This window comes from Phytophthora infestans, genomic scaffold, assembly GCF_000142945.1.
Source record: "Phytophthora infestans T30-4 supercont1.21 genomic scaffold, whole genome shotgun sequence".
Taxonomy (NCBI): domain Eukaryota; phylum Oomycota; class Peronosporomycetes; order Peronosporales; family Peronosporaceae; genus Phytophthora; species Phytophthora infestans.
Window position 1 is genome coordinate 71,413 of NW_003303738.1, and position 26,279 is coordinate 97,691.

Consider the following 26,279-nt stretch of genomic DNA (forward strand, 5'->3'; position numbering starts at 1 on the left):
TCAAATGCTTTCAGCTCCTCAAGAAGCCCCCTCAGCTGGTTTATTTCGCGCCGCGACGGCATCAGCGCCGTCGTGGCGTCATCCATGGCATTAATTGCATCTTTAAATCAAAATAGCTTCGGACCATGTTAAACGTTGACGGCCACCGTGTTGTTTGACGGAGAACTGGCCTCAACTCGGTTTTTTTCTAAATTTTACCAAAACAAAATCCAATTAGGTAAATTACCGAAAATACAAAAAATACATTCTGCACTCACCGCAAACTAGCCGAAGCGTTTAGACTGCGTAATTTACGCATCAAGAGCTGGACTTTGTCCAGCAGATCCTCATAGCTCTTCATGTACTTCATGACAGCCAAGTTAAGGCGGTGGCTCGCACATCCCACGAAAGGAACCTTCATGATTGCAGCGATGGACCCATTCGTGGGACAGTTGTCCGCGACGATGTACAGCACGTCAGCCAAAGTAGCCCAACACTGCTTGGAGAAAAGAAATGTGAGCAGGAGCAGAATGGTCCACGATGTCATCATCCACAAGAGGAGCCATGGCGAGCAGGATCTTCTCCATCTTGCTGTCATGGCCGAAGACCCCAAAAACTGCCACATAATGCTCCGATTGAAACAAACATCCATCCCAAACAATGCCAAATTGTTTAGGGAGAATGCCTGAAATGTAGCTCTCCAGCGCTTTCACTACCAAGCCCATGTACTTCTCAGCTGTCTCTGGTGAGATCGTGGGTACAGCAGCATATTTAGCCACCGTCCCGTTGTCGAGAATAGCTGAATGGGAGATTGCATTTCACAATCCAGTCAATCCAGCTGTAGATGACTTGACTCTTCTTGTCCACGAACCCAATCAGGGTGCCACTGGCACGCCCACTGCTGGCAATGTCGACTGCATAGCTGGAGTGTTGTGCGCGAATGTGGCTTATCAGGTTAGTGTAGCCAGTTTTACTGTCTTGTTTGCGAATCTTGGAGCAGCGACAGCGAAAATATCCCGTCGGCTTATCCTGGTTGTCAAGAACGGGCTTGAAGAAGAAGTCACCGACTTGCTTGTTAGTGAAGGGAGCTGTCAAAGACATGGTGAATCGGAAAATGAGGAGGACTGAGCTCGACGCACGCCCAAGGACTTGCCAACCAACCAAACAGTGGTTGGCTTTCAGTTTTGCTTAGCTGGGATTGGGCAGTTTTGTGAAGCATGGGCTACAAATAATTTATGACGATACCGAAAATACGTTACTGAAAATTTTCATTATAACTGAAAAGTAAATTATTCCATACTAATATTTCCATTTTATTTTCACTGCAATGTATTATTCGGAAGGCCTGCGCATAACAAGTATACAGTACGAATCAGTTTTGTCCGGATGATTATCCGGTCCCTTAATCAAGATCGCACCATCGTCACTTCACTTAACGTCCTGAGTACAGTCAGTCTCCTCCGTAATGGCGTCGCTATCTCTCCGGTCTCTGTTGCGACGTGCTCCGTGTGCGCGCTTCCCGGTCGCCTCCTTCCACTCCAGCACGGGATCTCTCCGTACTCGTGCTACTGAGCGTTCTCAGACGGGTCCGTCCGTTTCCTCATCACACGACTCGACGTCGCCTCTAATCAGTGTTCGGAACGCCGCCACCTCGCATGGACAACTGGACGTGTTGCTGCCACTTCCGGGGGTAAAAGGCCTCACGCGGTTGGGACTGGATGACGCGGGCGCAAGTGTCCAGGATCTAATTGAGGCGGTGCGACACGCCGATGCCTCGTTAAAGGCCGTGGAAATAGCGACACCCGACGGCACCAAGCTTGCTCGCACTGTGCGCTTGGGCGAGCTCACGTCCATGGCCTTTTGCCTGAGACTGAACCACGTGAACGTGCTGGTTGAGAGCGATGTCGCTGCCATGGACGACCGGAAGGCCAGAGAGGAGAGTGTGGCCTTTGCGACTGTTAAGGCGGAGATCGAGAGGGACTCCCGACTCATTGTGAGTACAAAACCTCAATGAGGCAGCTGCTGTTTGAGGTAGATGACTTATCGGTTTTGTGAGTTTTAGTTGCCGCTACACGAGTTCTACCGCATGTGTCACAATGCCGGAGCGGAGGAGAAGGTGGCGACCAAATGGCTTCGGGAACTGCAACGTCGGAACCTCGTGGTGCACTTTGATCGGTCTCGAAATCCTCAATTAGAGAACGCGGTGATTTTACGGCCTTACGTGAGTACTTTAACTATTTGTTTTATCTGTTAAATGAGGCACTGAGCTAAATGGCGTCTGTCATTACTGCAGAGCTCGGAGAGTGTGCTGACGCTACAGAACGCGCTGGACTCGGAGCTGTACAACATCAAACACGACCGCCGAGTGAAAGAACGCCAATTGTCCGAGCTGAACAGCAAACTCAAGAAGCTGCAGCAAGTGGAGAACGAGGTGCACGTGGCTGCTCGTCGCATGCCAAATGCTCAGAAATGGGTCGGACTTACGGGTCTCACGGGTTTCTACGGCGCACTCATGTACTGCGTGTGGGACGTGTACTCATGGGACGTCATGGAGCCTATCACGTACTTCATCGGCTTCACGGCGGTGCTAGGCAACTCGTTCTACTCCAGCATCACCAAGAAGGTGCGAGCACTGATACTAAATAACTGTAGCGGGTCGTGGCATTGGTGTTTAACCCTGTTTGCTGCAGGACCCAACGTACAGTAACATGTGGCAGAAGCGATACGCAGATCGCGTGGAGATGCTCAGCAAGCAACGCAAACTCGACCCGGTTGAGCTCAAGAAGCTCAAGGCTTGCATCGCGGACCTCGAGAACGACGTCACGTTGCTCTCGCAGTGGGAAAAAGTGGACGTGGTCAACCCGAATTTGCACTGAGACTCGTAGCATTAAACTACAGTCTTTAAGTGTCGTAAACGGCAGCTTCCGACTCGGGGTCCAGCGAACGAAGCTTCCATTCCAGAGTTTGCAGTGTTTTGTCCGTAAAAATAGCATTTCTAAACAGATCTGATAAAAATATATTCAGTCAGGCATATCGCACTTTAGAGGTATCTACCAATCATATGTAATTGTTTAATAGGGAACCTTTATTTTGCAGAACGACAAAAAGATCCAAGCGACCATGGCGGCGAACCAGAGCATCAAGGAGCTGATGGCGGCCGAGACTAAGGCCTCCAAGATCATCAGCGAGGCACGTCAAGGTGCGCATCAACCTGCCATTCAGATTTGTGCCTTTGTGAAGTTGTAAAGCGCTTTTTGTGAGTTTTAGAACGCGGTGAGCGACTTAAGCAGGCGAAACTGGAGGCGGAGGCGGAGATCACAGCCTACCGCAAGCAAATGGAGCGCTCGTTCCAGATGAATGGCAACACTGACGTAAGGGACACTTAGCCCGATATTATGAGAACGGAATGAGGTCCAGAAGGACGTATAATTTATTGTTGTAATTGCAGCTTATGGGAGACGACCCGAGCATTCTGGAGGAGGAAACCCAGCGCGACATCAAGAAAATGCAGTACGTTTAATTTTTTATTTTTATTTTGTTGGAGTTTCATGTTGATTATTTCTTATACTTGTGTTGCAGGGCGGAGTTCCAGCAGAACAAACAGTCGGTCATCACCATGATGGGGCAGCATGCTGTTCGTGTGCAACTTCGCGTACCTGAGGCGCGTAAAGTTTAGTTGGAAGGAGTCAGGTGGACGTGGAAAAAGTCGGAGCTACATATATTTGAGGACTTTGAGCAGTAACCAATAGCTGCCTCCTTGTTGAAGCACAAGACACTTTTATTTCTTTTTATTTGTCGACTCTTAGGGTCTTTTATGCCGCAATGGTAGGTCGGTTAAATGATTACTCCGCGCTGTTTAATGGTGCAGACCTTAAAAAATCGTCTGGTACGAACTCGTACCCAACTGTAGATAGATAAGTGCCGTTAAACTACTACTTTGCGGTGGCTACAAGCTTGGTCGAGTGCAGGCTTCATTCGCCTGGCTGTTCACTGTTTTCAGCCGTTTCGTCTTCGAGAGCATTCTCCGCTTCGGATGCTTCGCCAGAGGGTGCTCATGGTTGCGTGAAAGTACCTCGGCGCGGTGTTTGTTGAGGTTGCAGATTGCAGCCCGACTCACCTGATACTCTTTTGCCAGCGCTGATTGCTTCTCACCTTGAGCGATACGCATCAGGATTCGTCGTCGATCGATCTCGCGCAGATACCGCGACGTCTTCGGGCGTGACTCACTTAGTCCACGAACACGTTCAGGTACTCGCAAAGTCGGACACGACGTCTTGCTCCCTCCCAGACTTGTTTTAGATATGTGCTCAATAGATTTCGTGCCCCTGTTGCCACTCTTGTGAGTGGTAGTCAACGACAACCACTCTGGTTCCGGGGAGATGGCAGCACTCACACTCGCCGTTTGACGCGGTGGTGTCCAGTACTCTCTAACGGTTGAGTGACGTTGATCCGATTCGTAATTAGGGTCACGTACAGATGAGATGAGGCCGTTGGCCTGCATAGCGTTGTGTCGTCGTAGCAAAGAAGCCATGCCGGGGAGTCTGTCAACGTGGCCTTGGCTTGGAATTCGGCTATTCATGCGCTCTTCGTAGCGAACAAATGGCTGGCGGGGGTGTAGGTACATGTGATATTCACTTCTTACAAGTGGCGAGTCGGGGAGGCCTTGAAGCAGCGACGGGGAGGAGTGGGGATGGTCGTATGGGGCCATTTCAGTGTTCGAAATCCAAATTCAGGGTCGTACAATGATGAGATCCACCTGAGGTGGCGTGGCCTGTCGATGGATAAAAATTGAATGAAGAAAAACCAGCGAAGACAAGTGAAGTCGGTTTCTGTCTATAGCGTTTTTTTTTTTTTCGTGAGTTCCTGGAAGATGTCAGACATATAAAATGCGAGCGAGTTGCATTCTTTGGCATTTGACGTTGAAGTTCGGCCGCCCAAGGAGCATGCCGCAACGCCGTCTTATCACGGCGGTCCCATATTTGCATCGATGGTGATTCCTTTGGCTATAGTCTGGTCTTCAGGATAAATGAATGCGACATCTCGTCCGTCTCGTGGACGCTTGGGATAGTGGAAACGAAGTCGAAACTGTACTGGTCGCAACCAGTTCTTGTGGGAGGTGCAACGTACTATTAGTAGACCTTTCGAATGAGCGACTTTCGCCGTTTTTAGTACAAAACGAGGTGCTGGTCAGCCAGGATTTAACACGTGTGTGTGGCTGTGAACAGGCACTGATGTGTGGCGGGTTGGTTAAGTGCTGATCGCCTTCCGTTGCTCGCGTGCGACGAGTTTAATGAAAAAAAGATCGATGCAATTTGGAGATCAAACGGCTTGTTTTCGGGTGTGTGGTGCCCTTCCGATGTGTCGTGTCAGCTATAGTTGCAACACGTGGCAAGGAGCTGAGAAAAAGCAACAGTTCAAATCCATCTTTTATGCGATTGTGTGTTGTAGTTCCATTTTCAGTTAACGGATAGATTCTGCCAACGTGTCAGCTTTTGGCAATCGACCACTGGAATGGTCGTGCTGGCTGAGTGTGTCGAAACGAATAGATGTTCACTGAATGAAGTAACATTTCCGTGGCTCGATGATTTAAATGTAGAAGAATGTCGAGGATACCGTATCCACCGGTTCCATCGGACAGACGCACTAACATTCATTCAGTCCAAGTGAAAGGGTTACCTTATCCGACTCGATCTCGTCTGGTGACAGCGTGTGCTTTGCATTCGTCGGCTTCTTTGATGTTCGTGTCAATGTGAAGGAATCGCCATTGTACATGTCTGTCTCGAAAACATTTCGCCCGACATTATTGTCGCGAGCAGGATTCCATTAGCATGCTGTACGTAATTTTAATAGCGAATGAAATTCTAATCTAATGATTTTGAAGAAACTATTTTGAAGAGTGGTTCTTAAGAAAAAACGTTTTTACTACATGTACTTGAGTGCAATGGGACGTATCCTAAACATGTCGAGTTATCTTTCTCTTTTTTAGCATTAAAATATTTAGCGTGCCAGTAATTTGTGGCAAATTGAGAATGTAGATGATATCAATCACGCATTTCGCGAGCTGTGTATTATCAGCATGCGTTCGCGGAATAACAACTCGCTTTCAGGGTCGTTCTTAACCACGCCATGCCATGCCATGGCACGAAATGCTGTGATCCGATTGGATGAGCGCTTGCTAGGGCTAGAGTTTAAAGTAAATGAAATGACAGAAAGTGCCACGGATGGCATTTGCAAGTGTCATGACAAGGGGCGATTGCCATGTGCCATGCTACGTTTATTTTCATTAATGTATGTTCTAAAAATAGTTTTCATGATGGCACAGTGGCAGGTCAATTCTATTCGTAACCACGCCATGCCATGGCTCAATTTCTAGTGCCATGGCATGGCACGCGTGGCAGTAGTTAAGAGCCACCCTCAGGAACTACAAAAACTGTGTGTTAGTCAATTAGATCGAGATGCTACTTCAGTAGCAAGGCCCTGGTGTCGTCCAATCGGTGCATAGGTCTACAAAACCCGACACCGACTGAGATACCAGTGCCATAGTACCCAGGGGGGAAGCTTACTCGCGAGTACAAAAAGGATGATCTCCGAGTACACACACAAAAAGGATGACTTGCGAGTACAATTTGGGAAAAAGGTGGATTGGCGAGTATGGCATCATAAAGGTGGATCACTGAGTACATTCGCAAGAACCGACAAGTTTGGTCAGTGTCACCGGAGACTATGGGATGACTCGCATACCTAGTGCGTGACTGGAGGCGACAGCAGCTGCGAGCTGTTCCACGTCCATAAGCTCCACTTTTCCGGTTGAGAACTTGACCTTCCACTGATAGCGACCGCCATTTTCGAGCCAACGGTCGACATGTCCAGGCACATGCTCACGTAGCACTTGCCCCCTGTTCTTCACACTAAACTCCTTGGTCATGTGCCAGTGTGTTGGCGCGGCGGGGCTTGCCATGAAAAGCTGCTCCAGGTGCGAGACACCGAAGAACCGCGCGTCGCTTTTGTTGAACCGCGTGCGGGCAAGCGCGCCGCGGGATTTGAACTGACCTCCCGGGCGTCGTCGAACTGGCAGCACACTCAACAACGCGTCGATGCTGATCTTCTCGAGGAGCGCCATCGTCGCGACATCCATCCTGACTGGCGTGACTCAGAGCAATCGCACACATAGCACTGACGCACCATTCGAATCTAGATAAAGAACAGTCAGAACCGTCGCTGCCATGTGGGATTGAGATGAGATCAAGTACGTACATCGTCTGCACTCCATTTTGGAGACACCTCGAACGGGTCATGCTCGCTGTTGAGTACTTGAACGCGGTAGAGTGACTGGTAGAGCAGTTGGGCCTCCGAAGCGCGTCCTCGTGGGATTGATGCACCGACAGTCGGGTAAAGCTGGGCTCGTCGGCTGGAGGCGGGGAACCCGCGCCATCGTCGATGACTGCGAACGCCTCCGACATGGCGACTTTGAGAGTACAACTGAACACCAAGGCAGCAACAGGAAACCCACTACTCGCCCCAACAAGCCTCTACCAACCACCGGCAGCCTCTACCAGCCACCGGTAGCCACAGCCAACCATCGCTAGCCACAGCCAGCCACCAGCAGTCACAGGCAGCCATTGGTTGCGACAGGCATCAACTGGGGTGCACCACATATCCGTAAATAGCGTTTCCTAGTGAGCCATAAATAGTGTTCTCCGTGTAATCGGGAACTCGCAACTCATCCTTTTCGAGCCATGGACTCGCCCTTTTTCCCATTTGTACTCGCAAACCATCCTTTTTGAGCATGTACTCGAAGATCATCCTTTTTGTACTCCGATATAATCCGCACCCAGACCCAGAAATCACAACCTCGAAGTAAAATACTAATACATGTAGTACGAGGTGCAGAATGCTCGAGTAAGACCAATTAATAGAAGCAACACATAAGTAACATCCAAGCAACCGATAGAACTGTAGTAAGAATACTCTGAAACAACTTATTGCAGATTATCTCGTTGCCTTGAGCAGTTACTTCTGCGGCTGCAGGTTCACTCCAGGAGTGACAACAGCAGCAAACGTCGTCGGGTACTCAGCTGCAGCGTGTTCGTTCAATATCGCGTTCTCGCGAATACTTGCTGCCAGCACTTCGCGACGAGTCAATCCTCCACGCTGAGCCTCAATCTCTCTCAACTGCCGTTCTGTGATGGCGCAAATGAGCAACTTCTCTTTAATCGGCGATCCAGCGAGAACTGGTGGCGCAGTGGAATGCTGCAAGCGTTGCCGAGCAGCAGGGTCAGCCACTGGAGTCAGAGAAGGATACGTCTTCGCGTACATTCTGGGCTTGATCTGTGGTATGAAGAATCGACAAAACTGTGGTTGTGCAAAATACACAAGTGTCTACGAATCCGCGACAAGTTAAAAGTGCTGATACTAAAAGATTAAGCTTTCGAGTAGGTTGAAACTGGAGCGACATCTACGAACGTGGACAAAGCTCTTTCTCATTGCTGACTTGTATCCGTAGTTGGTCCGAGAACAGCAGCAATCGTGAGTGGGTACTCGGCTGCAGCGTGTTCATTAAGGATGGCGTGTTCTCGGATGATTGCGGCGAAAAGTTCCTGGCGCGTCACGGCTCCTTGCTGGGCTTCAAGTTCTCGTAGTTGACGTTCCTTTCGGGCGCTGAAGAGAAAATCTTGATCGAGTGGCGTGCCTTCAGGAATTGGAGGAGCAACAGCGTGCTTCAATCGCTGTCGAGCATCAGAATCGGCCACAGGTGTCAAGGAGCGATACGTTCTGGAGTATGCAAGCATAAGAATTGTCTGGATAAAGCAAAAACGAAAATGCAAAGCCAACTGTGGCAGCAACAAATTCCAGAAGGCAGCCATCAAAGCTCGATGGGTGGCAAACTGCCATTAAAAAAAAAAAAGAGTTTCCTTGGTGAAGACGTTCTTGTATTTTATTTCTACTCGCCCTGTCCTTCTTCCTCGATGCCCCGGGAGCTCAAAACTTAAAATCAAAATAAAAGTCACACGCCAACAGCTTCCGAGTCACCTTCGTCTTGCATCGCGTAGAAGATGAAACTCTGTTTTTGTACCCAAGACGAAACTTGTCCATAGCTAAAAGAGTGCGTACAATATAATGCTTACACGACGCCACCGCTAGGTTGTCGACCCAGCAGCGAATGGTTCTTGCGTCGATCACTATAACTTGGATACACTGCCTCACTCTCGTTGCTGTTTGTCCGGCTGAGGTTATTCGTCGTCGAGGGTGCTGCCAATGACGGGACATTGCTGACTTGTTGCTGGTATCCCATGGGCTTCGGAGCCGCGTTCTGGTTGCCATACACATTGGCATAAGGCTGTTGCTGTTGCATGTTCTGTGGAGTTGTGTAGGGGTGTCCCGTGTTGGGGTTGTACTGCTGCGAGGGTGTGGGCGCCTGTCCGTACGCTTGTTGCGTCGCATTCACTCCGAAGCCTCCCGCCGACTCCGTGCGTACAAATTGTGTATGGGCGTGAGCATCGTTATCCATACTCTGTTGCATGGCAACTGCCAGATCCCGCTCGTACTCCTTGCGGAAGTATCGGATTTTCTCGGCGCGTCCTGCCGAGCTCAAGTACCCGGTAATTGATAGGATAATAACCGACGCTAGACACACCCAGAAACTGTATCCATAGAACCAGCAATGCCACTTGGTGTTGTTTGCCTTGCAGCTCGTGTACGCCGAGTGGATGGTGTCAGTCTCGTACAGTGTCTGTTGCAATAGTGCGCCCCAAATAACTAAAGATATCGCCAAAAGTAACGCTATGATCACAGAAAATAAGAAAAAGAGTTAGAGTTTTGTCACAAAATTGGCAAAAAAAGTTAAAAAAACTAATTCACTCACAGCCAACAAGAGTGCAAAACGACACAACGCGCTCCATGTACCCGGCTGACGGGTTGAAGACTGCTCCGATGGACGTGAGAAGCCCCACCACGGAGATGGCGGCGCCTGTGGCCGTCGTGGCCTGTACCGACTTCATTCGCTTGCCGCAGAGCACCTCGTGGAAGTCGACGCCGTCGCCCAACATGTAGTTCGGTGTTGTGTAGTTTTCCACGCAAAAATCCGAATATTGCAACACGGTGGCTGAGGCGTAGAACGGCGACTCGAGGCTGTTGGTAGAGTAGAACGCGAAGAGTCCGTATCCCTGATACACGTTGTTGCCATCGCGGCGATAGTGCTGCTGGAACCACGCCGGGTAGACCATCGCGTAGAACGCGGTGCCGACCGACACGAGGGAGAGGAACACCGCTGCAAATAACGCCAATTAAACGCGTTAGTTTCGCCAGATCAGGGCAAAAGCGAGTGGAAATTTCACGTACTCAAAAGGGTGTTTTTCATAATCATGGTGGCCGCGATGTGTGTGTGAGAAGCAGGAAGAGAATGCTATGGCCCGCGCGGATGCCAAGTGGGTGTACGCGCCTGTAGGAGGTCGCCTCAGAGCTCGTTCCTCGCGCTCGTTTTGCCTTCGACGCCACTACAGGAGAAGTGACGTGCGGAGAGTGTGGAGTCTGATTGTCGAAATATAGAGATACAGTGATGGCTTCTTTTAGATGATTTGACATGATAAATGAATGGTTTTTACATATTTAAAGATTCTAGAGCATAACTGACTGGATTTCGCACAGCTGCTCGTGAGCAGACGTGGCTAGGGTGGGAACAGAGGCAGTCACAAAACAAGATAGGTACGAAATTTAATATAACAGAACAGGGTTTTAGGCAAAGAAAAAGGCTTGGATTCAGTATTTAAGAATTTGTAATCACCGAATTTTGCTAATTAAAAAGGAAACCTTTTTGCAGCGATGCCAAAATTTTCACCTTGTATTTGAGAGCGTGCCCTGGAAGTTGACAAACATAATGACGGTAAAGACCACCGCTTGGTCATGGAGAAAGGTGGAGGACCAACCTCGCCTCCTCGTGCTTGCCGCAAGGCAACGACGCCAGCCTGTTGTCGGTGCAAGTCGCGCGCAGATCGCAGTTATCAGTTTTGGCCCCAACGTTTAAGATAGCCTAGTTATCTTCCACTATGCAGATCAAATGTATCACCTTGGAGGGTCGGGCAGAATGGATTTTGTAGAGTCCAACGACCACATACGCTTCATGGCTGGCAAGACCAGTAGCATAATATTTTTCTCAGCACCTCTTGCAACTCAGGTGAAAAAAAAACGTAAATGCTATCGTCCATGCGCTGAGTACAGGTATATGAATTGTCCAGGTGGCCATCCATGTATTGTCCAGGCTGTAAAATTACCGACCTGAAAATTATAAATTACGGGTTGTGTAAAATACATGTATTATGCATGTAAAATGTCCATGCTTCTCAACGATTTTGAGGGCTACCACAGCCACTCACTTCACTTTCGATAAGCCGGAGCTTCCGGTACCGTCGTCGCTGTGCACGTCGTTGCCGCCCTCCCCCGCTCCGATATGTCGGATAGCAAGTCTGAAACTCCCCCACTGGAGCCTCCCGCGCCCTCTTCACTGCCGACGCCGCCATCACCGGCCTCAGAAACCGCGACAGGTCAGCCAGAGGTGCGTTGCATAACTACCTGATCTTATACGTATGTCGGTTTTGCTAACTACGTGCCCTCAACAGGCTAGCTCGAGCGAAGAGGCGTCAGATGCTGCTCCTTCCGCTCCTACGAACTCTGCAGAAGGCTCTGAGAACTCCGACGAGTCGGGCATGACAATGCGGAACGTCCATGCAGCGTCCAGATTTCAGATTGTCCAGTGCCTGTTTGTGCCCCGGAAGCCCTTCACTCAAGCTGGGCCGACTGGGCGGTCTATTTGAAGAAGTACGCATCTTCAATGCGGCAGATCATCCGAGTTTCCATGACTGTGAGCTGCGACTTGCGGAACAAGCGGTTGGCTAAAACTGTCGCTGCACGAGAAGGTCTTGACGTACCATACGTTCCGACCCAGTGGGCAACGTACCAGCGCACATATATTTGTACGCATGGGTGGCGGACGAAGGATCGGAGCACAGGTGTGCGGCCGAAGCAGTTTGTTCGTGGCACTGGGTGTCCTTTTCAGCTCGTGGTTCAAGTCGTGGAAGAGGAAGGCCAGTGGCTGCTTCGAGTGAAGAACGGGGTTTACCACCACAACCACGTCGTGGGTCCCGCCCACTTAAAAAAAAACTTACGCAGAGAACCAAAAGTTGGAGGATTCTGAGACAAGGTCCACCGTGCGCGAAATGGTGAAGTACGGTCGCAAGCGCGCTTGGATTTTACGAGTACCTGCTTGACAAAGGGGAAAGCCTGGTTAAGAAAGACGTGGACAACATTGTCCAGCGTGTCAAGGCCGAGTTTCGAGGCGGACGCGACGATGATGATACCTGCGCACAAGCACTTACCGAGTTTGCAGCGATGGATGGCAACGTGGCGACTGTGGACGAGACTGACGCTGGGCACTCCGGTGTCATGAGCATGACTTCGAGGCACCAGCGAGACATGACCGTACGCTTCCCCGAGTTGTTGCTAGTGGATTGTACTCACAAGACCAACCGGTAGGTTATATCTATGTATTGTCTAGGTTATTGTATATGTATTGTTCATCTATTGATCTTTATCTCATATCAATCTGCTCGTGTGTTCTAGGTACAACTACCAACTGTGTACTTTGATGGTCATTGACGATAACGGTCAATTCAACATTCGCTCATCGAACGAAATGCCGACTGGCACATGTCACGTGTTTTAGATCACCTGTTGCGGGTAGATGATAAGATCGGCGAAAAGGTGCAAGTTATCATGGTCGATAAAGACTTGCACGAGATTCGCGTACTGAAGAAGTACTTCCCCAAGGCGCGTGTGTTGATCTGCTTCTTTCATGTGATCAAGTACCAAGTGGTGGTATCTGGAAAACACAAGGAGCATTATGTGGACTTGTCAAACTGGAGCTGTTCGTGTTCCTTCGCGTGTGCTATGCGTTTACCCTGTCAGCATGCTATCGCCTACCGAAAGTGGAAAAAGGTGTCCGGAAGTGTCATTCCATTGAGTCGGATCCATGAGCGGTGAGTAGCTGAGCCTATGGCGATGTCCATGTATTATCCATGCATCGTACATGTTTCGTCCAGTAATTAACATGTCGTGCTGGCATTCCCTTCGATACGAATGTGTACAGGTGGTTACATCCTGCAGAGCTAGAGCAGATGCCTAGACCTATAGTTGTAAATGAATTCAAGCCTGGCCAAACAAAGCGGAAGGCACTCGATGCAGCGACCAAGTACAGACAGGCGCTCAGTGCTACACAAGCAATCTGCAACGAACTGGCAGATATAGAGGACGAGGACGAGTACAAAGAAAATCTTGATTTTCTTCTCAAACAGTGGGCGAACATTAGACAGCGGAAGCGTATCAAAATCACAAACTCGAATCCTTTCGTGGAGACTGATGGCGATGACCAAGACACGAAATCACCAACAGAACTGTCGATCAGGTTGAACCCGAAGGCTGCAGAGACCGGAAGACCTCGTTTAAATACGAAAGAGCGCGAGGCCGAAGACAAGAAGAAACGGGCACTGTTTAACGAGTCTGAGGAGCATCGCCGAAAAATGGGGGAAGTTACTCTAGTACAGCTTGCTCAAGATTTACAAAGGGAGAAACCGACACTCCAGGAAACGCTAGACCGCGTAAGCCCAATTCCTACCAAGTGGGATAGAGCGAGTAACAAGAAACCGAAGTATGTTCGACAGAGCGCCCCTGTGCTGAGCGACAACGCGTTCTATCTTCGCCCGAAGAAGCTCCTGGACAAGTGCCTCTCCGTTCTTCCAGTGAAGAACACAAGAGAGACTGCAATCGAGATCTTCACCCAGAGCCAGCCTTCGCAAGCTGAAAGTGATGACACGCAATTACGTGGACAAGACCTGGAGATTCATGGACAAAACCTGGAGATAGAATGTGTTCAAATTTCAGGTATTGGAACATTTTCACGAGCCCACATTGAGGCAATGTGTTATCTGTCGACTATGAAGGACCAATGCGAGCAAGGTGTCAAATTCTGCACTTGGCTGCTTCAAAACGTGATAAGCACCATACCTTCAGTGCAACATCCTGTGTTGGAAAACATGGTAAACCAAGTGGCGAAATCGAACCCACAGAGCACAATTGTGATCGAGGCCACTGAGTATCACTACGCGATGCTATACCGCTTGAAGCCACCATCCTGGGCGAACGACGCCTTGATACATGCTTTCTGCACAAGACTGTGTGCAACAAACCCTACTGCTCGTGTTCTAAGGATTGAGAGCACGGTGACGGGGCGAAATGCCGAGGGCATGAATGAATCCCTCAAGAAAAAAGCGCAAGAGCTGGTGGGAGAGGCAGACCTCCTTATGATCCCGGTTTACGTCGGAAATTCGCACTGGTGCGGAATTGCAGTAGATGTGAAGCGAACTCGAGTCCTTTATTATGACTCCATGAACCAGAGGACTTACAAGACCGTGCTGGATCGACTGTCCTGGGATTTGGCGAAAACCCTGAGCGACGACTTTGAGGTTGTATCCATCAACGCGCCAATTCAGACGGACGGCCACAACTGTGGTTTCTTCGTAATGCTACGACTCTGGCGAATGGTAGACAATAGCATTGCGCTGGATGTAACTCCAAAAGGTCTCACGATATTGCGCTTTCACATGCTTCAGCTAGTGCTCCATGGTAGATCTAACTAACCCATCTAATTTGAGTCTAAATACACGGAGGATATCTGACCAATGCATGGACTCGATACATGGACTATAATACTAACGTTACCTGTGTTCGTGTTCATGGCTAATGCACGGGTGATTTATGGATTATACGTGGACTCAATACATGGACTACAAAATTGACAATGCAACTTAGCAGCAACTTGATGCGGTGAAAAACCGATCGGCGGTAAATACTTGATTTCAGTAGGGATATAAATTACGCAGAACGTACTGGCGTGGCTGCATGGTAAAAGCATACAGTCGGCGCATGGACAGTAGCATCTGCCAAAAAAAAAACAGTTTGCTTTGCGGTGACTTCAGTCATGCATGACTCACGTGTCAACAAGTCCTCTGTGGCAGTCAGTGACTGCCCGTCACTATTACAGTAGTATTTTGCAAGTCAAAAAGTTCAGAAATGTAGCCATCTCCACTTCAACATTCCCAATTTCTTCCCTAGTGGACCCTTGGCTGTACTTGTATCGCTCTAGCGATGAAATCTAGCGCTGCACCGACCAGAGGAAAGTGCACGAAACAGGGCTGTGGTCACTGCCGCGCAGCTCGTCGTTCAGCGCCCGGTAATTATCTCGTACAGTGTCCGAACCAAAACTACTTCTGCCCAGACTCGAGTCCGAACACTCAACTTGCTCCACCTTAAAGCAGTTTTCCCATGGGGAATCCGCTCGAGAGCAATACAATATGCGGTCGCACCAGCCAGGAACACGCTCTCGGACTCTCCCACCTTTGTAGAACGGTTCACGATAGGTAGTTTGGTACACGTGCTGAGCCCACCGCGTATCTCGCCCCGTTCCGGTGGTAGAGCCACTCAGAGGCAGTCGTGATCGCGATGCTACCTTCTTATACGTCGGGTAGAATGTAGGCCACTTGGCCGGTTCACGGAACGATTTTAGACCGGGCACGTGCTTTAAGTCTTCGGTCATACTGTCGTAGTGGTCGTGCAGTTCTTGCAACCGACCGGCAGTCAAATAGTGTAGCACTTCGCTGCCTTCCAGCACCTGGATCCGATAGTTAAAGTCTCCCATCCAGACCACGTGGTCGCTACACTTGGCAAGCGTGGTATTGAGTTCCAGAGACCTAGGGAGAGCACGAGCAAGTTTGTCCAGTTGTCTTCTTCTTCGCTCAATTTTGTGCGCTTCGAGGTGGCAGTTGACAAAAGTAAGAGTCTGCGGGTCTCCTGCCACACGAATTGTGACGGCGACTCCTCCTTTTGAGCCCGTGAACTTGTGTAAACCTGCTGCCACGACCTCAAGTTGGCCGTGCAGATGACTAGCGTAGTATACAGCGAGCCCTGTGGACTTTCGACGGATGAAGGCGTGGTCACCGCGGCCTCGAATTTCTTTCTCCCCCGTCTCTTTGTTCCACCACGAACAACCTGCGTCGCTGTCTTCAGTATCCCCTGGTGACTGAGGAGAGGGCACGTCTCCGCAGCAAAAACTCGCGTTGGGACTGTATGTACCGCAAGGCAGCTCACTGGTACAGAAGCTCGACAATCCTACAGAGCTAACGTTACCAAAGTCCGACGATTGATACGTCCGCCAGTGCTGGCACTCGTCTTCTCGTCGTCGTCGACTATGTAGCCATCTTCGTTTTGCTGTCAACTCCAGACGTTGATACATTTGCTCAGTATTCTGTAAACTAGCTACCGGCTGCTGGTTGAGTCGTGCGAGTACAGCAGCATGTAAATGCTTGGTGACCTTCTCCTGCGTGCCAATAGCGTAAATATCGTACCCTAGCGGCAACAATTCTCGTAAAGTTTCAGCTGCCAGAACGTCGCCAATGTACTGTCCACGTCTTCGATGTGCAAAAGGGTCTTTTGCAGCCATGTTCCAAGTGGCAACAAATATCCGCAACGGCACCTTAGGCAACACTGCGCGTGGAGATCCCGACGGACTCGGACACGTTTCCGGTGTCAAGGCAAAGATCTCGTCATCGAAATCGTCGTCCACCTCATCGAGTCGATCCGGCGTCACGTATTTTGCAGCAATGGCGTCCGTCTCGGTATCCTCCGCGTTGTTATCATCTGCCACAGCATTATTTTTCACGCTCTCATCGTCTACAGACACAATCTCTGAGGTCACTCGAACAGGCAACGTCAGAAAACGAGAAGCGGGAGATTCCAGTTGGTAGTGAAACGTGTCCGCGTCCAGGTCTTGTTCGAACACTTCACGCGTGGATTCTTCGATCTCGTTGTCAATGGCTTCTTCACTTGCGTCTTCAGTCTTGAAGCTCGCATTGTCGAGCTGGTTGCTCTCGAGGCTGCGTTGACGTCGGATGTATTCCTCCCACTCGGCTTCGGCGTCGCTGTCGTCGTACGGGACGTCGTTGCACCAGCCTTTCGAGGGCTTGGAAGTCGTCGGATCGTAGCGACCCAGTCGCAAACCCCAGAGCGACGGCATCTCGTCGATCGGAAAATGGCCCCGCGAGTTGGGTGCCTTTCGTCAGCGTCCCATGGGTCGACTACCCCACAACGGCTCGCAGCATCCAACTCGCTATTTCCAACGCGAGAAAAAAATGCCTCTTACTTCGGAAGATGTCGAGCACTTCAAAGCTCAAACAACATCCCAAAGCTGCCAAGTACTACATGTAGAGGCAACAAAACTCGGGATGGGATGAGCACTTGACTCACCTCTAAAAATTTTGACGCACTGAAACCACCTACAACTTGGATACATTTGCGTCTATTGCTCCTTCGAGGCTTAACTTTATTTAGAGGTACCAAACATGCGAGCAACCCACGACATGTTGCTGTCTTCAGTCTCCTTCAAGCCTTCAGCTCCATCCTCACGCTGCGTATTCGTTCTCCTCGACGCCTGTGCTGGTTGCCGCGTCGTCTTGTCTCTCCTCCAGTTCGGTCTACTGTCCCCGTCCTTCGTCTGCTGTCGGAAGCGATCGCCGTCGAACTGGCCTCGTGACGCAGAGCGACGGCCGTTCGCAGCCCCACTGGACCAGCGCGTCTTCTTGTCTTCTCGGTGGTACGTCGTGTTCACCAGCCCTTGCTCCACCAGCTCCAACACGCGCGTCTTCAGCTCCAGCGCCAGATCTTTCTCCACGAACGTATCTTCGAAGCGGAACGACAGCCACAAGTACAGATCAATGATCTTGGCCTTGATCTCCACGTCGCCCAGCGCTTCCGCCGTCCTGGGAGCGTACTTTGGCAGGTAGATATCCAGCCTCACACTCTGCCCCAACGAGTGCGCACGGGCGTACTCTAGAAACACCCTCCGCGCCAGTGGGTTACGCAGCCCCACAGGCGACATACAGAACGTAAATCTGTCGGACAGCGTGAGCTCTGTCTCCCTCAACAAGGTCGCTGCGTCCTTCATATCCTGGTGGTTGCACATAAAGTAGTCTCCGTCCAGTCGAGCCAGCATGACGTACTTGTCCACGAGGTCGGCTAGATCTGTAATTCCCGGTAACTGTCTCGCGAACTCCTCCATCTGCTCCGAGGACGGGAAGAGGCCTGCAGACGTCAGGGGCGTCGGCACCTCGTCGTACGACTCCTTCAGATACTCCAAGTCTTCTTCCAGCACACACGTCGCCTCGCCGGACGCAAAGTCGCTACCGTATCGACCTGCTCGACCAGCGATCTGTTTAGCCAGGGAAGGCGGGATATCGATCATCCCGCCACTGCTGCCCGAGTATTTCTTGACCGTGGCGAACACGACACGTCGGATATTGAGGTTGAGCCCCATCCCGATGGCATCGGACGCCACCAAGATGTTAAAGTCGTTGTTACGGTCGTTAAACAGCCGAGCTTGTTGCGATCGCGTCTCAGGCGGCAACTGGCCGTAAATAATGCAACATTTCTGGCCTGTTTTTACCTCAATGTCCCGTTTTATCTGGAAAATGTCCCGACGCGAGAAGGCCACAACGCAATCGCCCGACCGAATGTGGCTGTAGGACGCCAGGTGCGTCGGAGCGATCTCCAGAGGAGACCGACGCTCGTACGACCGCAGCTCAAAGTCGTCCCCCGTAGTCTCTGCGAACTTCTTGACGAGGTGCACGGCCTCCCCCGAGCCGCACACGTGGATCTCGTTCGCCTGCAGGCCGAAGAGCGCGCGGGTCCACGCCCACCCACGCTGCGGGTCGCCGATCAGCTGGATCTCGTCCACCACAGCCACGTCCCACGGGCGGTTGATGTTCGCCATCTCGACTGTACACGACACGTGGGTCGAGTACGGCACGAGTTTCTTCTCCTGTCCCGTGACGAGAGACGTGTACAGGCCGTCCGCGTTCAGACGCTCAAAGATCTCGAGTGCCAGGAGACGGAGAGGGCCACAGTAGATGCCTCCGTCTTCTCCTGCCTGTTTGAGTCTCTCCAGCGCTTGATGCGTCTTGCCACTGTTGGTCGGGCCTTCGTGGTAGATGATCTTCCGCTTCATTGCTGTGGCGAATGGGTACATTTCGTGAGGTAGTCTCAAGTCAGTGAGTTGCTGGAGAGACAAGACGTTGTCGTTGTCTTGGTCGGTGGGTAGATAGCTGTTGGCTTTGGCGTAGTCCACAAAGTACGGGTAGAAGATGAAGGAGTTGTGGCGCTTGACGTCGTCCAAGTCCTACATAATCACAGGATATTTTAATGTATCGGCTTCTAGAGCTGCAAAAAGAGCCAAAACACACAGCGTTCTCGTACCCGTCCGAAGGCCAAGAGTTCTTGTTGGTTTTTAAAGTACTTGGATGGCTCGGAGAGGAAGGATTTGCGAAAACTAGCGGCTGCGATGGCCCATTCCGCCTGGTTCATACCTGCCTCCACTACGAGCTCCTTGGCTTCGTAATTACGCGGGAAACTACGCATCCGTCGGTGCACGCGTTTGGCTAAATCTGACGGCCATTTGACGCTCTGGAGCTCTGCTTCGACGGCGCTAGATGAGAAGTGACGCTGGGAAGGAATGCAGTGGGTTACTTGGGCATAGCTCGGCTTGTAGATCGAGTTGGGGCTGCAAAGAGTCGCTGTTAGAACAGTAGCGAGCTGTACAGAAGGGTGGTGCGAGCGAAAGGGTGTTGCTGATGCTCGCGCGGCCTTCGAGAGCGAGCAAGCGATGCGGAGCATGCTCCTGTTGCCCGACAGTCGATGAATGGCAGACTGTGGCCATGAGGCGAAGTGTGGACCACATGATGGTATCGATTTATTTTTCAATGAAACATAGTTACTATTTTTGATTACAAGATAAAAGTAATATTTTAGTTGATTAATAAAGCAGTTCCTGGTAACTTGTAAAAATCGAAAGGTTTTGCAGAAACGCAGCAGCAAATGTTGTATCTTTGCAAGAAGTATAATCCTAATACGCCTTGTTATTCTGTATAATCTCAGTGTCTTGCGTCGTGTAGCTTCGTTTCTTGCGCAGTGACTATCACGCCGAGATTTACATCAATTGGGCTGACGGCATGACCGTTGGCGCAACAGCTTTCGGATACTCCACTTCAGCATGTTCCATCAGGATCGCGTGTTCGCGGATTGTGGCAGCGAGTACTTCATGGCGTGTCACCATTCCGCGCTGGGCTTCAATTTCACGTAGCTGTCGTTCGATCCTGGCGCTCAATAGGAAATCATCGTTGATCGGAGTTCCAGCATCTATCGCAGGCGCAGCTGCATGCAGTAGGTGTTCGCGAGCAGTAGGGTCAGCCACGGGGGCTAGTGCGAGGTACGTCTTGGAGTACTTCGACATTTTGTTGCCTGCTGGCGGGAAATCAATGGGATACTGAGCAAGAAATGCGGGACAAGACGAGGAATTGTTCTCAAACCGATTTTTGATTGCATGTACACGATCGACTCTTTTAACCCCAACACCTTAAAGTTACGAGCAAATTTATTATTTCACGACCCTGAAGTCAACCGCAAACCCTTAGGCGAACAAAACGTTCATAATATCGATCTAAACCTGCACAAAATGCTCCTGATAATCAAGACACCATGTTCTTAAACATAACTAGATTGCCCTAAATATTTCTTAAAATAGAAGATAGTAAGAGAGAGTTGTTTATCAAAAATAAATTGTGATTCACAGATTTCCTCTTGAGATTCGACGATATAAGGAGGGATGCGAGCTTTTGTGGATCTACTACGCTCATGCTGGGAGGGATTACATCTCTGTAGAATTTAGTCTAGCGCTCATTTTATTAAAAAAGCGAGGCGACCTGGATATGATGAAAACATTTTTTTTAATAGCGTGATCTAATTAGCGTTGCCAGTTTTCGACTTCAATACAATGAATTCCGAGACTACACGGTGCAGGATAGCACGTATTTGAAGCTGTCATTGCTGATAATGTCTTCCCAGAATGAGCAGTGTTAGCTGCACTCATTCTAGGAGCGCGAAGTACCCCATTCGTAGCCTTGACCTTGCTATCAAGCACCGGCAAGTTGCTCTACACAGACAAGGTTAATCAAGTTAGGCAAATTGTGAGGCGCTCATCAGGTTGAGCAATGGTTGTCAAAAGTTACGGTGGACTGAAGGTTATAATGCCCGTATTATATAAAAATGATTTTGATGTGTCGACAAAAAAATTTGAGGGAAAAAAAGTTGACTAGTGAATATGATTCTAACAGAAGAGAAACGTCGGCTTGGCCGCCTTCGCCTGGCACATGCGCTCTGCGCGCTTATTGCCCACAATTCGCTGCATTCTCAGTAAATCCAGCCGCGTGAATAATGCGATCGAAGACTTGCCGTCCGTACTATCAGCAAGTCCATCGTCGCTTTGTCCCGCTGAGTCGCTACTTTGCAGCATGTTCATCATCTCCGCGTAAAAGTCGCCCATCACAGGCAGTCCATACCAGATGAGCTGATGCACGCCACGAATCTGGTACTGGTGGTAGAAGTGGAACCGTTCCGTGTAGAGCATGACGTGGCAGTGGCCGTGGTAAAAAGACGTCCGCGCTCTCGAGACCTGTTTGCTGGTCGTGTACTCACAGCACTGCACACTGCGGATCAGCTTCTTGTTCATCGTGTCGTTAAACAAGTTGCGCACTCGCACATAGTCAAAGTAGGAAGGGATGAAGATCAGCACGTGCTTCCGTGGATGGTCCAGGAGCGGGTCAAACACGTGCTTTTTAAAGTACGCAAAGCGGATTTCCACTTCGTGCGCCGCTGTGAGGCGTCCAGAGTGCTCGAGATCCACACGCTGGAAGATCTGCTTTACCTGCGGCACCACGCGGGAGATGGACGCGGAGCCATCCGCAGCGTCGTATCGACGTGTATACTTGACGACGCCAGAGATGTTGCGACAAGTCTTGTTCACCAGCGCGTTGAGAGCAGGCTCGGCGCCGTGAGCAAAGACAATAGTTTGTCGGAAGTACGAGGCCAAGAAGGCCAAATTCCACTCGCGAACTCGAGAAAAATCCGCGTTAGGCGCCTCTTTGGGCTGCAGGTTCGTAGCACGCAGCACCGTGCGCAGATGCTCCAAGTTCTGCATGGCCATGAGGCTGGCCGAGTCCACGATACACACCTCGATGGTCGACAAAAAGTCGCTGGACAACTTGACGTCGTCGCTGGTCTGTGCGTCGACCAACTCGGCCACTTCATCTCCGAGTTGTTGACGCAGGCCAAGAGGAGACGCGAGGATGATGTCGGCGTGGTGATACTCGCTGTAGAAGCGCACAGCCTTGCGGGATAAAGATATTCCTAACTGGAAACAATCGTCGTTGTTGCCCTGTTCGAACACGCGTTGCCACTCCTTCTTGTCGTCGTTGGAAGGCTCGTCATCGTCCGGGATACTGCCGAATTCACTGACGAATCGGTCCTTATTGTGATAAGTATCCACGTTGGAGGGCAAGAGCTGCAGTAGCTGGTCCACAAACGCCACCGCAGAGCTGCGTAAAGGCAGCAACACCAAGACACTGGCACGACAGAGTCCCTGGTCACGGTACTCTTTCTCCTCGTCGCTCTGCTTTTTGATACGCTCATTGTTACGTGTGACAGTGTCACGAGCCTTCAGCACATGGTTCAGCACGTGCATGGCACTCAGTTGACGTAACTTGGCCGTGTTCTCGTAGGTCTGGCCAGCGAAGTATACGTCTGTATACACTGCCATCTGTTGCGAGAGTGTATACTCTACTGATCCCTTCGGGAACACCGTTTCAGCGTCCAATCCACGCTGCTTCCACGTTGCCAACAGCCTCGAACGCACGTACGGCTTCTGCTTGGCCGCGCACTCTGGCGTCGTCACTACACCGTCAAGTCCACGGACCTCTTCGGCGCCAGCCCTGTAGGTGACGTCGTAAGCGTCATCTTGCAAAGTCGGTATTGATACTCTGGCGAACTTTTTTGTCTGGGCGTTAATTATTTTCGCATCTTGTTCGGTAAAGGAGCTTAGGAGATAGCGACGACGGTAAGGGTCTTCGTGTTCGTCTTCTTCTTTCTCATCAAGCTGCTCCTCGTCATCTTTCTCCATTGATGCAACCTGCTCCTCGTCTTCTTTAACATCGTCGATGATCTCTTCAGCCGTCTCGTTTTCTTCATCATCGTCTTCTTCGATCTCTTGACCGTTCTCATCCACCAACACTTCTTCAAACTCTTCTTCTTCATCTCCATCATCGTCTTCTTCTTCAACGGGTTCAGACGTCCTGAAGGTGTTTACGAACTCAGCAAATATCGAGTTCTTCTTGTTAAGAACGTTCTCGTCGTCACTGTCACTGTCCTCACTCTGCGATTCATCTTCTTCTACTTCTGCTTCTTGCCCTACTTCTTCGCTATCTTTCTTGTAAATTGCATTGGCTGTGCGGTCCCAAGTTTTCTCGTATTGCTCACGTTGCATTGTCTTCTTTTCGCCCACATTGGAGAAGAATTTACGCGTTTTCGTTCGCTCCGCAATCTTCTGCGACTTCCATTGGCCCATCATGGACCCAGTTTTGCGCGGTTTGCCCTCATTTCCGCTGGATACAGCGCCACCTTTGGCTTTTGGTTCAGCGTCGTCCCATACATTGGCCTTGCGCTTACGGCTGCCCTTCTTCTTGCCTCCTCCCTTGCGTGGACCCATGCTGGTCAATGATACAATGTTACTCAAATGGCTGGCAGGAGGCAAAAGCGTGCCGTAATTGGATAAAACCATTTTCAGCCAATCGTCAGCTGAAACTGTGGTACACATAAATTTGTTTAAATTTAGGAAGATGAGCTCGCACCCTTTCGTGAAAGATGGCTACACTCGTGACACCTTGACGTGGGTGGTGTTTATTGAGGCCTGTTGTAATGGGAACAATGGACACGGCGGAAGCGAGAGAAATTACGCGCTGTATGAGTGACGAGGAAGACCAACCGACGCAATTTGCGCGATTTCAGGCACCAAATGGGGATGATACCGAGAGTTGGGCTCCTCAGTCTGTGGCCAGCGTCCTGCAGCGAGTTCAAGAATCTCCAGGCGATGAGTACGTGGAGTAGACACAAGATTGTATAGAGCAAGGTATTGACATATTGCATTGCTGATAGAGTGAGTGTGGAGCTGCTGGTGCGTCAGCTGGAGCGTATACCCAACGAAGCACGAGCACATCAACTCGTGCGTCTGCTGCTCGAGTCACGGGAAGAATCGATCCCGAAACATGCTGTACTCGGAATTTGGGGGAAACTTGTAACGGGGAATACAACTAAGACGCCAGGGAAAGCTAGAGCAAAGAGTGCGACCAACATTCCCATTATTCGAAGTCGATTACTTGAGGTCCGATAGAATTCATTTATTTTTTTCTTTAATTATGCTAACAGATATTTGATCTTGGTAGTCAAAGCGAAAGCAAGCAGAGTGCGATCTCAAGTTACTACAAAATCGCATTACATTGCTTCAGGTGCGCTTTGAGCTGGTTAGTTAACCGGTAGGAATTATCTGACAGTTTCCATGGTAGCAAGAGGAGTGCAAAGCGTGGAAGAAGATAGCACAGACAAAAGATCGAGCACAAGAAATCCTTGAAATGCGCTTAGCCACGTTACAACGGAAGGAAGAAAAGTCGATGCACCAAATAGAGCGCGAACGACAGTCGCGATCTGCACAAAAGAAGCACAATGGCCTCAAGAAGGAGTCGGTGATTAAGAAAAAGCACGCAGCCATTCAGATCATCTCGAAAAAGTATCAAGATGTAGAACAGGTGAAGAGCGAGAGCAAGCGCTTGAAAGCGGAACGTGAGCGACTGCAATTGCTGCAAGTGGAAGGCGCGAGAGCCAAGCGACAGGCGATCAGACGACAAGAAGATGCCCTCAAAAAGAAGAAGCTGCAGGAACGTCAGCAAGTCGATGAAGTGGCAGCACTACGACTGATGAAGAAGGCTATTGCTGAAGAACGACAGATTCGAGAACATCGCAAAAAGGTTAAGGAGATGGAGGAAGCGGAGCGCGCGTTGATCCAAAGACTCCAAGGCACACAACTTATACAACGAGAGGCCTACTCCGTGCTAGAGCGAGCTCTATTACGGACAGATTTAAAGCGCGCGCATTCCGTCGCTCCGTTGGGAGACAGATGAGCGTAAATGTTTTCAGCGCCAAAGTGGTTAGCAGAAATCAACAACTATTAGTAGTAAGTAACGCGTTTGTTTTTGGGAGGAAACAACGTTGACTTTGTGCTGCGCTCGGGTGGGAAATCGGTGGATTACACGAGGCGAGAGTCAGCAACCTTTGTGACAAATCGGAGGAGTTTTGTGTGCGTGTTCTGTGCATTTTTCAGCCTAACCCTGTGCATTTCACTGTCTTTAACATGTTGTATATACAACATGTGGAAAAACAGAACCTGGTGCCCCTTTTGGTCACATGTCGTCAAATACAACCTATAAGTACGGGGGGGGTTAAGGTTGAAGCAGACACCCCAATAAGATCGTGAGTCGCAAATCGTTTTGATTGGTTATTCTTCACTCGACCCCTACACTCTACTGTGCGGCAAGTTTAGCGCATGCGGGCAAATTGCCGCATGAGCGTCTTTTTATGAACTTCGTCGCATGCGACCACCTACCCCGTAAGCCAATTAGAAGACTCTATTTGTCCTCCTGCGGGCGCATGCCGGTCTATATTTTCCGGTTGAGAATGAGCCTAAGTGAAAAGGACAAAAGCATTGAAATGCACAATAAGAAACCGTGTCAGAAGGTTTGATTTGGTTGGTTTTGAATACGCGGTAGTGCCAGCTTTACTTTTCTGCACGATTTTGGCCCTCACAGCTGACGGTTGACTTAATTGGCTGACCAAACGTACTTAGTGATAACCCCTAATATTTATTAATATAGTATTACCAGTGCTTTAAAGAATGATCCCAGAAAAAGAGAATTGCCAAGTTCAAAATTTCCTTTGAATTTCCCATAATGTATTGTGCTTTGCATATATTTTGGCTAAACGGATAAAAACAACGAACTGTAATTGCAAGGGCTAGGTATAACAAACTAAGAATTAGCAGGTGACAACCAGATAGATATCACGGCGTGATTCACGCCTCCGTAAATATAACCAATCAAAAGCTCAGACACAAAAGAAGGGTTCGTTTTGAAAATTCGGAGTAGATTCGGCTTTTAAGTCTCACTCTTAAGCAATTCAACTCCACTATGGCGGTGAATCCTCTGCCATCCAGCAGTTTGCGTCAAACGACGCGATAGTCAGTGTAGATTTTGACTAGCGACGAAAGCATC

At 49.9% G+C, this 26,279-nt stretch overlaps 9 protein-coding genes across 9 annotated transcripts; 3 read left to right on the forward strand and 6 right to left on the reverse strand.

Annotated features, from left to right (window-relative positions):
* Window positions 1–1,416: 1,416 nt before the first annotated feature.
* PITG_11789 (uncharacterized protein) lies at window positions 1,417–3,757 on the forward strand (the record flags this gene model as incomplete). Its single annotated transcript, XM_002901242.1, has 9 exons — window positions 1,417–1,972; window positions 2,042–2,182; window positions 2,273–2,602; window positions 2,670–2,815; window positions 3,004–3,025; window positions 3,076–3,178; window positions 3,247–3,350; window positions 3,428–3,489; window positions 3,559–3,757. 9 exons carry the CDS (start codon window positions 1,445–1,447, stop codon window positions 3,653–3,655), a joined length of 1,533 nt encoding a protein of 510 aa, XP_002901288.1.
* A 4,232-nt stretch (window positions 3,758–7,989) lies between these two features.
* Window positions 7,990–8,295, reverse strand: PITG_11790 (uncharacterized protein; the record flags this gene model as incomplete). Its single annotated transcript, XM_002901243.1, has 1 exon — window positions 7,990–8,295. One exon carries the CDS (start codon window positions 8,293–8,295, stop codon window positions 7,990–7,992), a length of 306 nt encoding a protein of 101 aa, XP_002901289.1.
* A 164-nt stretch (window positions 8,296–8,459) lies between these two features.
* On the reverse strand, window positions 8,460–8,768 carry PITG_11791 (uncharacterized protein; the record flags this gene model as incomplete). The annotated part of the gene is made up of 1 exon (XM_002901244.1): window positions 8,460–8,768. One exon carries the CDS (start codon window positions 8,766–8,768, stop codon window positions 8,460–8,462), a length of 309 nt encoding a protein of 102 aa, XP_002901290.1.
* Window positions 8,769–8,891: 123 nt separating this feature from the next.
* Window positions 8,892–10,471, reverse strand: PITG_11792 (uncharacterized protein; the record flags this gene model as incomplete). The annotated part of the gene is made up of 3 exons (XM_002901245.1): window positions 8,892–9,759; window positions 9,842–10,246; window positions 10,318–10,471. 3 exons carry the CDS (start codon window positions 10,340–10,342, stop codon window positions 9,101–9,103), a joined length of 1,089 nt encoding a protein of 362 aa, XP_002901291.1.
* A 951-nt stretch (window positions 10,472–11,422) lies between these two features.
* PITG_11793 (SUMO protease, putative) lies at window positions 11,423–14,663 on the forward strand (the record flags this gene model as incomplete). Its single annotated transcript, XM_002901246.1, has 6 exons — window positions 11,423–11,527; window positions 11,592–11,731; window positions 12,198–12,500; window positions 12,592–12,635; window positions 12,695–13,007; window positions 13,118–14,663. 6 exons carry the CDS (start codon window positions 11,423–11,425, stop codon window positions 14,661–14,663), a joined length of 2,451 nt encoding a protein of 816 aa, XP_002901292.1.
* Window positions 14,664–15,084: 421 nt separating this feature from the next.
* Window positions 15,085–17,095, reverse strand: PITG_11794 (uncharacterized protein; the record flags this gene model as incomplete). The annotated part of the gene is made up of 4 exons (XM_002901247.1): window positions 15,085–16,145; window positions 16,221–16,645; window positions 16,757–16,776; window positions 16,867–17,095. 4 exons carry the CDS (start codon window positions 17,093–17,095, stop codon window positions 15,179–15,181), a joined length of 1,641 nt encoding a protein of 546 aa, XP_002901293.1.
* Window positions 17,096–17,401: 306 nt separating this feature from the next.
* PITG_11795 (ATP-dependent RNA helicase SUPV3L1, putative) lies at window positions 17,402–20,362 on the reverse strand (the record flags this gene model as incomplete). The annotated part of the gene is made up of 3 exons (XM_002901248.1): window positions 17,402–19,252; window positions 19,330–19,633; window positions 20,064–20,362. 3 exons carry the CDS (start codon window positions 20,360–20,362, stop codon window positions 17,402–17,404), a joined length of 2,454 nt encoding a protein of 817 aa, XP_002901294.1.
* An 873-nt stretch (window positions 20,363–21,235) lies between these two features.
* On the reverse strand, window positions 21,236–23,668 carry PITG_11796 (digestive organ expansion factor; the record flags this gene model as incomplete). Its single annotated transcript, XM_002901249.1, has 1 exon — window positions 21,236–23,668. One exon carries the CDS (start codon window positions 23,666–23,668, stop codon window positions 21,236–21,238), a length of 2,433 nt encoding a protein of 810 aa, XP_002901295.1.
* A 159-nt stretch (window positions 23,669–23,827) lies between these two features.
* On the forward strand, window positions 23,828–25,133 carry PITG_11797 (uncharacterized protein; the record flags this gene model as incomplete). Its single annotated transcript, XM_002901250.1, has 4 exons — window positions 23,828–24,053; window positions 24,115–24,340; window positions 24,402–24,464; window positions 24,522–25,133. The coding sequence occupies 4 exons, from the start codon at window positions 23,923–23,925 to the stop codon at window positions 25,131–25,133; spliced, it is 1,032 nt and encodes a 343-aa protein (XP_002901296.1).
* Window positions 25,134–26,279: the final 1,146 nt, after the last annotated feature.